At 35.4% G+C, this 12,101-nt stretch overlaps 3 protein-coding genes across 3 annotated transcripts in view; all 3 read right to left on the bottom strand.

The window, feature by feature from the left end:
* The window catches only part of HELRODRAFT_86366 (hypothetical protein), a gene marked incomplete at both ends in the record, with an annotated part of 25,006 nt that extends 23,733 nt beyond the window's left edge, over nucleotides 1-1,273 (bottom strand). Inside the window, 2 exons of the mRNA XM_009027795.1 lie at nucleotides 158-265; nucleotides 1,168-1,273. Of these exons, the coding sequence (XP_009026043.1) occupies nucleotides 158-265; nucleotides 1,168-1,273 (214 nt within the window). The remainder of the gene's footprint in view (nucleotides 1-157; nucleotides 266-1,167) is intronic.
* A 66-nt stretch (nucleotides 1,274-1,339) lies between these two features.
* On the bottom strand, nucleotides 1,340-2,069 carry HELRODRAFT_178928 (hypothetical protein; the record flags this gene model as incomplete). The annotated part of the gene is made up of 2 exons (XM_009027804.1): nucleotides 1,340-1,545; nucleotides 1,832-2,069. The coding sequence occupies 2 exons, from the start codon at nucleotides 2,067-2,069 to the stop codon at nucleotides 1,340-1,342; spliced, it is 444 nt and encodes a 147-aa protein (XP_009026052.1).
* A 386-nt stretch (nucleotides 2,070-2,455) lies between these two features.
* On the bottom strand, nucleotides 2,456-10,095 carry HELRODRAFT_178929 (hypothetical protein; the record flags this gene model as incomplete). The annotated part of the gene is made up of 9 exons (XM_009027805.1): nucleotides 2,456-2,628; nucleotides 2,702-2,894; nucleotides 4,264-4,321; nucleotides 4,745-4,892; nucleotides 5,096-5,296; nucleotides 6,504-6,598; nucleotides 9,139-9,355; nucleotides 9,582-9,830; nucleotides 10,020-10,095. 9 exons carry the CDS (start codon nucleotides 10,093-10,095, stop codon nucleotides 2,456-2,458), a joined length of 1,410 nt encoding a protein of 469 aa, XP_009026053.1.
* Nucleotides 10,096-12,101: the final 2,006 nt, after the last annotated feature.

A 12,101-nucleotide genomic window follows, 5' to 3' on the forward strand; every position in this document is an offset into this window, starting at 1 on the left:
AACAAAAACAACTCCAACAGCAACGTCAACAACAACAAAAACAACTTCAACAACAACATCACATCAACAACAACATCACATCAACAACAACATCACATCAACAACAACAACAACAGCAACATCAACAACAACAACAGCAACAACAACAAAAATTTACTGCAATTCAGTTCGTCACTTTTGTCGCCGCAATCATTAGCACCATCACAGACCCACAGCTTTTTGATGCACATCGTGTTTGCGCATCTGAACTCATTCACAGTGCACTCTATTTAGAAATTCGGAAAATTATTTAGTCATTTTAACAACATAATTACCTACTTCTAAAGGACTCGGCTTAGAAACTTGGTTTTTAAATGAAATTAAAAAATTTATTAAGTGTCGTTCGTTTAATTGTTTATTTGGGTGGCTTTGTAAACTATTTGTGCAGTATCTAGAAGTTTAATTTTAATTTTTGGTTGTTGTTTGATTTCAAGAAAATGAACGGACCACAAATCAACTTGTTATTATACCATTAGTAATTTACGGTTATTTTTTCTATCGCTTTTTACACCTTCTTGCATCACGGCTACGACCAACCAGTCTATTAGCAAATTAATTTTTCTTTGACAAACTATTTGTTGGTTTGTATGCTGGATTGATTCATTCGAGTGAGATGATGATCACCAATTAAACACCCAAGTCAACACATCAAACAATCAGCCATACAAATTAAAAACCGACTATTCAACCAACCAACCAACCAATCAATCAATCAATCAACTGACCAACCAAACAGCCAACCAATCAACAAACCACACAGCCAGCCAGCCAACCAATCAATCAATCAACTGATCAATCAATCAATCAACTGACCAACCAATCAATCAACTGACCAACCAACCAATCAACCAGCTGACAAACCAACTACACAACCCCACAATAATCAACCATACAAATTAAAAACCGACTGACTATTCAACCAACCAACCAACCAATCAATCAATCAACTGACCAACCAAACAATCAACCCACCAACAAACCACGCAGCCAGCCAACCAACCAACCAACCAATCAATCAATCAACTGACCAATCAATCAATCAACTGACCAACCAACCAATCGACCAACCAACCAACCAGTCAACCACGCAACCCTACAACCAGCCAACCAACAAATCCAATAACCAACCACATCCCAGCTCGTCACTGACGTCATCACAATCTTTCGTCCGGTCACACCACCACTTCAACGCTATGCACTTACCATCGTCGCATCTGAACTCTCCGGCCGTACAAGCTGAATAATAATAATAATAATAATTTCTATTTTGTATTTTTGTCTTATTATCACATTGTTAATGTTACAAGAATACTAATGCTGGTAACTTGATGAAGACTGATTTGTAGCTGATGTTGAATAGGCGGTTGTTGTTGTTGTTGAAATGCCTGGTCTGGCTGGAGTTATTCTCCTCGTAGAAATTGTCGATGTTGTTGTAGTTGTGGTGGTTTGAGTGGCCGTCTTCGGTGAAGTTGTAGTTGTCGGAATGAATTGAGATGTTGTGGTTGACTGTTTGGTTGTTGTTGTTGTTTGTACAGAGGACGTTGTTGTCTGAACTGCTGGGAGGGAGGTGGGTTGGAATTTTGGCGTGTTGAACGAGTAACCTGTGTGTCAGTCGTTAAAGTTTTTTTGGGATGTTTGCTGAAATAAAATTTTTAATTATAACTAAAATTTTTATAAACAAAAATTCATTAATAAAAATATAAAAACCTATCACAACATGCTGCTTAACCACAAATCAATCAAGAAAATTATTCAAATAGATATTCAATTTTTTAATTTTTGCAAAACCAACCGTCTTTCTGGTCCACAGCGTATACCTTCATCTCACATATGGACAAGGCATCCATCCGAAACCCTCCCGTCCTCCGCAAGGTCACATAACGACCTCTGACCCCGGAGTCCACGCAGACGATAATCAGTTGACCTTTTGGTGGTATGGGGTCAGGTTTTTCGTAGGAGTTGCAGAGGGTCCCTATGGTGCCCTGTGGCAGTCTGATGTACGGGTCCACTCCGATCGAGATGTTGTTCATGAAGAGAGCATCTGTCGGTTGATTGGTTGGTTGAATAGTTGGTTGATTGGTTGGTTGGATAGTTGGTTGATTGGCTGGTTGATTGGTTGGTTATATAGTGGCTGATTATTTGGTTGGTTGGATGGTTGAGATTTGAGTGATTTTTCATTTACTTTGATTGTTTTAAAAAGTCAAATATTAGTTTACAGAATCAACACTTAAATGAAACATTTGTCAACCAACATATATAGAAAATGCACTGACTCGTGTCATGGTTTGGTGTTATGTGCTGACTTGAACGTTAAAAAATTTTCATAGTTTAATAAATTTCAAGAAATTAATCCTAATAGTTTTTATTAACATAAATAACCGCAATGTACAAACAACAAATACATCAGCAAAAAACATTAAACCCTTTTAACCAACACAAAATCATACTCACCGTAAGAATTATTGGAATTCAACAGTGAAATAGAAAACACTTGGACCACTTCCCCGAGATCGACTTGAAACCAGGCAAAACTTTCGGAAAATGACCCAACACCAATGACCAGACATGTGGAGGAAATTCCGTCGAAGGCTAAACTTCCGTTGTGTCCATCAAACACACTGCTCTCTTGCCACGAAACTGGATTCTTTTGGTAAAGACTGACTGAAACATGGAATGAGTGGGTTTTGGGTAAGATTGGGAATGAGATGAGATGAGAAACATGGATTGAGTGGGTTTTTGGTAGGATTGAGAATGAGATGAGAAACTTGGAATGGGTGGGTTTTGGGTAGGTTTGGAAATGAGAAGCGATTGGTAGTGAAAGTAAAATATGGATTAGATTGTGAAATAAAGGAGAACTGAAATATAAAAAAATTCGATTAAAATTTTTGAAAATATTCAAATTTTTAATATGCAGTCTATTTAGAATGACTCCTAGAAGACATTTGAATTGCAATTGGCGTGAATTTGATATATTTATGTGTAAAAATTATTTTGAAAAAATGAATAATTGTGAAGGCCTAGGCTGTAAACTCCACTGCCTTTAAACCGTAGAGGCAATAGATATGAGTAAAGCATAATAGAAAAGCTTAAGGTTGATAAAAAGTTCATCAAAAATGAAATTAATAGAAGAAATACGAAGATGTTGTTGTGGCGTAAGTACGTAAAACAATTAAGTTATCTGATGAAAACTATGATCTGACGCATTTATCCCCATAATTAATTTGAATTTTTCAGCATATTTAAAATAAATTAAAAAAAATATTTTAATTAGACGTTAAACCAAAATAATCTCATAATAAATAAAAACCGCAGTTTAATTTTCTCCATGATTCATCTTAACAATGCATGCCATTGTTCGCCATACAGCACGAGTCTTATTGTGGCAGTGTTATTTATAAAGTGCAACAACAGTTATTTAGAACGATTCATTGTTATAAAATATTATTACGACACATATGAGCATATCGGTGGTGTTCACTAAAAAAAATTCTCATATGAATTTCAAACATTCGCCAAAGACGTAAAAATTCTATTGGATTCATTAATAGAAGATAATATGTTACATTTACAACATTCACTTTCTACCTACCTGCCCCTGAGTTTACAGATTTTGTGTACTGAGGTAGATAATCTGAAAAATTTAAAAGGTATTTTTGGATAGAATAAACATTTGAAAAGAGATCAGAAAGAGAATCAGTTGACTATATACTTGTTGAAGAATACTATTTGTATGTAAAAAAAAAATGCTCCACCTAGGTTCAGAGCAATCAGCAACACTTACACACACATAGCATGTGATAGGACGGAGATTTTTTTTTTCCTACAATCAAATCGAACCCGGTAATTGCTCGCATTGCGAAACAGCACCAGGCGACCTTAACCGCTAGGCCATCACTTCACCCAAAATCAGCATGATTAAACCAATGTAACATAGATTATCAGTCAAATTTATAATAATTGGTTGAGTGCTAATTAACCGTTAAGAAAACAATTAGTCAATTATCCAACATGCCAACCGACCGATCAACTGACTAACTAGTCAACCAGCCAATCAATCAATCAACAGAGAGCATTTAGTCAATCAACCAACATGCCAATCGACCAACCAACTGACTAACTAGTCAGTCAGCCAATCAATCAATCAATCAATCAGTGAAAAAACCAATAAACCAACTAGTCAGCTAGCCCAACCAACAAACCGCTAGGTAGAGTATAAATAAAGACTTCGCATAACGATATTGCATCTCGTCGGAATCCACCGAACCTCTGTATGGTTACATATCTGGATGGGTGGTTTTTTTGTGGCAATTGTGATGACGACCGCCATGGTGGTGATGATAGAAGGAATGTCGTTGATATCGCCAATGGTGTGTAATGATGACAATGTTGATGAAGAAGTGATTGACGCTGAAAATGATGAAATGATGTTACAAATGATGATTTAATGATGTTTCACACTACCATATTAGATTATTATTGGTGTTGAATTTGATGATAGTAGAAATTGTGTTTATAAGTTGGTTATGAGTGCGTGCAAAATACAATGATTACATGATAACTGAATGGGAAAACAATTTTTGGTGGAAAATTTATACCCCAAAGTCGTGGTATCAACCCATTCACAAATTCATTACACCTTTTACACGGTGAAATGATTTTGTTTGGATTTTGGATAGCGAAATGTTCCACGCCCCACACAACCAACCTGCCAAAGAGTGGACCGGGATTGCAGGTGAAGTTAACTTCCAATCCAGGAAAGACGGAAGCAGTTTCGCTGAATATGGAGCATATTTGGTTGCGGCTGTCAGCTCCGGAATCCACTGAGACGTTGAAGTTGTTCAGGTAGTTGGATTCTGTGTTTTTGTTATGGATACGATGAGGTGATTAAAAATTTACCTTGGTTATGATAAAGATAATGTATAATGACTATGGTCTTTGAATACTTGGAAAGTAGGCATTGGCAATAATCATGATGGTATTAGTTATGATAAGTCACTTGAAATTTAGCTGCTTTGTAACAATTCAAAAAGCTTGAAAAACATCGTCAAATTTGTACCGTATTCAGAAGCTGTGTTGACGATGCCAACCCTGTAAACGATTTTATCTTCACCGAGGTCTGCTTGCCACCAGCCAAACGAAGCAGAATTCGACCCAACACCGGCTATACTGCACGTGCTTCGATTTCTATCGGCGGCCAGTGCCGAAATGTAAGGACCGAATGTGCTGCTTTGCTGGGTCGAGACAGGACTGGCAAGTTCTAATGTTGAAGCTTTGTGAATAAGTTTAGGGTGAGTATTCTTGTATGCGTATCTGTGTGTGTGTGTGTGTGTGTGTGTGTGTGTGTGTGTGTGTGTGTGTGTATTTATGTGTTTATTTGAGCCTTTATGCGTGTAGCTATGTGTTTTTGTACGTCTAGTCAACTTCATGTCGTTATGTGAGTGAGTGAGTGAGTGGAGTGTGTGTGTGAGGTGTGTGTGTGTGTGTGTGTGTGTGTGTGTGTGTGTGTGTGTGTGTGTGTGTGTGTGTGTGTGTGTGTGTGTGTGTGTGTGAAAGTATGTAAGCCAGTGCTAGATCGTCTTGACGGCTAGGTGCGTGTGTCTGAAATAAAAAAATCTCTTACGCTGCTGGTAACAGCGTCATCGTTCTACCATTCATCAAGACGATCGTAAGATCAGTGGTGAAGCTATCGAAACAGCAAACCTACACAACACACACAAACAACAACGACATAAACAACGACAATTTCAGCATGAACAGCAACAACAACAACAACAGCAACAACAACTTACACGAGATATCTCGGTTTATTTTTATAGGAATTTCATCGCTGTTGTTGCGATTGTTTGAGGTCACATTGTTGTCTTTGTTATTATTTACATTGTTGTTAACGTCAGTGGCGTTGTTATTATTATTATTGTTGTTGTTGTTGTTGTTGTTGTTGTTGTTGTTGTTAGTGTTATTGTTATTATTGCCACCTGCGATTAACATAGTAATCAAATTTATATCAACAAAATTATGGTTACTATAATTAATAATAATTACTTTTTTCAACTCGATAAACAAAAGTTAATGTTATAATTATTACTATGTGTTAAACATTTTACTAAAATAATACTGAAAAGATTTCCATTAATATTAACGTCTTTTTGAATGTTAATCCGAAAAAAAGTTTAGAAATAAAAATTATTTGTAGGTGCATTTCGTTACCCTAATAGACTAAAACACACATAAACACACACAAGCACACAAACACACACAGGTACACAAACATATACAAAGATTTAAACACACATAAACATTCTTCAATGGACAAATTCGCAAACTCGAACACTTAAATTTATTAGGCACACAAACAGACTCTCACACATATTCTCACACATATACACATTGACTCTTACGCACACACACACACCACACACACACACACACATACACGCATGCACACACACGCATTTTCGACTTACCATATTCTAATATCGGCCACACGACGAACACGCCGACTTCACAGAGCGACAAGGCGTCCTGCCTGAAACCATCCTTTCGCCTCACCGTCACATACCTTCAACAACAATTTATCACGTCAAAAATTAATCACTTTATTTAATTAAATTAATAGATTAATTAATTAAATATTTAATTAGATTTCAAATTTGCATTTCTTTTCATGAGCTAGCAGCTTTCTTTGTCTCGTTTGATTTGTTAGTGAGAATTTCGTGAAAATTATCGCAATCACGTATGCCATCATCACATATCAGCCATCGCTGGCGTCATCATTGGCGTCATCATCATCATCACAATCAGCCTCTCCATTTTTGTTCTTGTCGTCATCAATCAGACAGCCCCCTTTAAATCCTGGAAACGAACTTGCACTCGCGCACACACGCTCGCACGAAGGTATTTGTTTACACACACACACAATCATACACACGCACACATACAAACACACACACAATCACACACACGCACACATACAAACACACACACATATCGAAACGGAAACATACAAATTTATGGTGTTTGAATTCGCCATATCATATCGAGCGGCTACAAAAACACTGTTTCCTATTTCGACTCGTTTATTTATTGCTACATACACATATATATATATGGAAAATTATATTTGGAGGTGTTTTTTAAAACATTTCATTTTTTTTATAAAAATTTTATGAAATTTACTTTTCAAGTTTATAATTATTATTTATAATCATTTATTATAAACTAAAACATTTTTTATGTTTTTTTTTTAATTAAAAATCTTCGTTGACTAGCGAATAAATTATTATTTTGACGTTGAGGGAATATCATGCTAGCTACGTTCACGTCGGGCAGTTTCACTTACTTCATAAAATTTCCATCACTCCATTTTTTTCAAAGTGCCATATTGTTCTCCTATAACTGGCAAATAATGCATATTAAAATTACCGGACAAAAGAGTGGAATAAACACATACGGAGTTAACGATGGAAAGTTGTAGAATTTAAAATTTTTTAAATTACCTGCATTTGAATTTGCCATTCTCAATACGAAATTTAAATTTTTTAAATTACCTGGATTTGAATTCGCCATTCCCAAAAAGGCTGGCTCTAGAATAAGGCTCATAGCTATAGTATCAATCTACATTAAATTTGTTCAATTTTCTTCATCGTTGAATGTCATTGGCGTAGTTTATTGCTGCATGTGGACATAATTCTATATTTTGATTTATAATTTAAATTGCAACTTAATCTTAATATATTTTTCTATGTATTTTTACAAAAATATTGCAAACGGTTTCGATTTTGTTAAATTTATACATATTTTTTATACTCGTTTATTTTCTTGAAATTGCTTCAAAGATTGTTTATCAAGTTGAGCAGTTGATGAAGCACTTGGATTTTGCGCAATTGTTGGTTTATAAACATAGTTGTTCTCAAAAGGGCATGGCCATTCTATTTTTTGAAAGTGAAAACAAAAATTACAAAGTTGATACACTGCGGTCGGTTATAAGACATAGGTGGAATTGATTTTAACTGGATCTGCTCAGTAGAGAAAAATCAGTCACTGATAAACAATGATTCCTACTCTTCATGAAATGGAGGTAGACACCACATGAACACTGCAACGACTTGCTATGTGGTTGGTACTCTCGGTACTCGAAGTCTTGGTACTCCGATTATAACGATAGACCGCTGAAAGCATTAGCAGAAGAGTTTAATTTAAATTTAATATGTCAATAAAACTCTTCTCATGACTACACCTCTGAATGTCGCGTTTTAATTGCATATTCTGGCAAATGTGATGTGGCTGAACCTGAGATTGTCTGCCATTTGCATGGTAAACAAAAGAATGTAAAACACGGCGTTATAGCTGTTCTGTGAGTCTTGCTTGGCCTGGTCCAATATAGACAATCAAATACGGTACAGCTGAATTTGAAGCTTGAAATAAATCACTCTCTATTTATTGGAATTAATAAACACAGCTGTTTGTCAGAGTTTTATGCACACATGTATATTATTGTGTGTGTGTGTGTTGTGTGTGTTGTGTGTGTATTGTGTGTGTTTGTGCGTGCACGTGTAATTACGTTCTATTTTTTAGTAAATTTATGTAACATATCTAAATTATATGTATAACTTATGTACATTTGTTTGTATGTTTGTAGGTTTGTATGTTTAAGGTTTGTATGTTTATAAGTTTGTATGTCTATAGGTTTTGTAAGTTTATAGGTTTTTTAATCTTTACGATACACTGGCACATTTTAAAAATTTTAATTTTATTAAACCCAGAAGCCAGATTTGCGAAATATAAGTCTAGTTTGGTCTTCATAACTTTTACTCACTTATTTTATAACTTTGAAAATGAAATGAAAATGAATAGCTACACATAGCTTCACTTATAATACAGAAGTGTAGGTCTTGATTGCCATAGATGATCATTGTCTCCATGACAAATGTTAGATCATACCATTACACTTCATTACATCATACAGCTATTGCACTCAATGGAGAACCCGTGAAATTACGGGAATGATTTTAATTATTTAAATTAAAAAAAATACATATTTAATTAGTTAATTAATTAATTAAAGGATTGTTTAGTTATTTAATTAATCAATCAACCAACCTGGCTATTGTTGGAGCCTGGCACTGAATGATGATTTGCTTGCCAGGTTCAACTGTTCCTTTGTACGATGCACAGATTTGGTTCGACGGTGAGGACGATGACGATGAGGATGATGAAGAAGATGACGACGACGACGACGACGATGGTGGTGGTGGTGATAATGATGTGGCGTTATCAAGACCCACAATAACATCGAAGTTAGACAGGTAGGTCGATTCTATGAATGATTTTCAAATTTTTTTAAACTAAATAAAAATATCAAAGGCAATGTTAATAGTTAACATATAATCGTAAAAATTCAAATTAATTACTACATAAACTCGACTGTAAACCAAAAAAACTGATCTAAAGACCTTTTTAAAATAAATCAAATTCTCCAAAAAATTTCTTATAAAACTTCGGCAAGCAACACAGAAAAAAACCGTACCAAAATTTAAACTGACCATAAGCATCTAAGGTGTTTAACAGACTGACCCTGACTACACTGGCCACAACCTGGAGGTCCACTTGCCACCAAGCGAACTCCTCGGACTCTGAACCGACGCCAGCCACACTGCAGCTGCTGGCGTTTGTGTCAGCGGCAAGTTGCGCTCCTTTATTGCTGAATGTGTGGCTCTGGCGAGCAGGCTTGAGGCTGGCAATGTTTGCCACTTGGCTCTTGGTGGTGGTGGTGTCGCTAAGGCTGCTGCTGGCTGTGGTGTGGTTGGTTGAAAATGTTATATCAAAGTGATTGAGGATGTTGTGGGTGTGATTTTAGTATATTTTGTGGTTGTTTGTCTGCGGTTAAAAATGTTAGCAGTAGCGGTTCTGGAGTTTGGAAATGATCGAGAGAAAAAAAAATGCATGTTGGAGGCGAACGTACGTCTTAAAAATTCCCTTACCTTCATTCAGTACATCATGGTGAAAAATGTTGAAGAAGAGAAAGTAGATAACGATTTTGTGTCTTTTAGGAGGCATTTTCGTCTTGATTTGTCGTTGCTGGCGTTGTTGTATTTTAAAAATAAAACATTAACGAACGACAGGGGAGGGGGGTTGTTGATGGTCAGTGAAAAGTCGGAGAGCTGGAAATATTATAGTTGTTAGTGGTGATTTATGAGTCTGGGAATGTATGGTCGCTGTTGTTATTGTTGTTGCTCTGTAGTAGTAGTAGTTGTTGTGGCTAAAGAAACAGTAGTAGTAGTAGTAGCAACAGTAGTAGCAGCAGCAGCAGTGGTGGTAGTAGTATTAGTAGTAGTAGTATTAGTAGTAGTAGTATTAGTAGTAGTAGTTGCTATAGTAGTTGTCGTTGTTGTTGTTGCTGTAGTTGTAAAAATAGTATTAGTAGTTGTAGTAGCACCTGTAGCGTCAGAAGTAGTAGCAGTAGTTGGTTGTTGTGCTGGTTGTTGTGTTTGTTTTTGATGTATTAGTTGCTGGTGACTTTGAATTATGTTTCTTTGCAGTACCCTTGCCGTCAACAAGCTTGATGTTCATTCTTCTGAACTGTTGAAAAGTTTGAAAAAAAGAGTATAACTCTTCTTTTTATTCTCTTTTTTTTCTTTTATTTTTCTTTTATTCTTTTAATTATTTTTTTTATTTTTCTTATTCTTTAATACAGAAAAAATAGTAAAATATCAAGTCAAAATCAAGTCAAGTAATATAAATAATATCATTAATATAAATATAATATAATAATAAAAATAATAATGAAAATATTAAATAATAAATATTATATATTTATATCAAGTCAAGTAAATAACAAGTAAATGAATGAGAAGAAAAAGACGGTTGGTTGAAATTTAAGTAATGCGTGGATTGAATGAAAGAGTGAAAAAAAATTTGAAGTTCCGGTTGATTAAATTGGAATGAATGAATGAATGAACGAATGAATAAATGAATGAACGAACGAACAAACAAATGAATAAATTATGAACAAATGAATGAATTAATAAATGAATCAATAAAATCATAAATCAGAGGCAGAATTGGTAGAAAAATAAACAACAACATCAACATCAACAACAACAAATCCAACATCATCAACAACAAACACAGCAACAACAAACACATCAACAACTACCACAACATCAAAAACCACAACATCAACATCAACAACAATAATAATCAGAAAACATCACAATAACAACAACACAACAACAATAGCAGTATCACTACCATCACCAACTGCAACAACACCAACAACATTTTAACAAAATCAATATCAAACGAATTCTACAAAAAGACTGATTCCAATGTTATCCGAAGAATTAATACTACCACACATTTAAAATGTTGTCACTTTAATTATGATCATCTATTCCATTTGTAAGAGATCGCTTTGAGAAGCTCGCTTTATAAGGCGCTATATAATTACTGATATAATACTACTACTACTACTAATACTAATACTACTACTACTAATAATAATAATAATAATAACAATAATAATTATCCACCACACCATAGGCATACATAGGGCCATCCATGCCCTATTGAAAATGTTGGGGGCATCCCTCAATTTGTGGGTAAAATAAATCACCCCCCCTTATTTGGTCAACTTTTCAGTTGATTTAGAATTTTTTTCTTCTTCTTTCTCTCCTTTCAGGACATTGGCGACCATCGACCTCCACAAAACCCCATCTTGAACACTTTGCGGCAGTTGAAATGTGGTGATATTCAACGAGTGACGCGAAGACTTCGCGAATGTTAGTCGTTGTTGGCCGTTATCTCTGAATTTTCTACACTCAATGGGAATGACGTTGAAGTGATTGGCTGCACGAGTGTGATATTTGCCGGTGACGACTTAAAGAATTTTCAATTAGTTTTTTTTTTTTAATAAAATCTGCCCCACCTAACTCGAATTGGGGGCAATTTTCTTCCTCTTTTGTAGACGCCCCTGGACACACACACACACAAACACACACACACATACACACACACGCACAGACACACACACACGCATAGACACACACAAATGCACACACACA

The sequence above is a fragment of the Helobdella robusta genome, assembly GCF_000326865.2.
Source record: "Helobdella robusta unplaced genomic scaffold HELROscaffold_51, whole genome shotgun sequence".
Taxonomy (NCBI): domain Eukaryota; kingdom Metazoa; phylum Annelida; class Clitellata; order Rhynchobdellida; family Glossiphoniidae; genus Helobdella; species Helobdella robusta.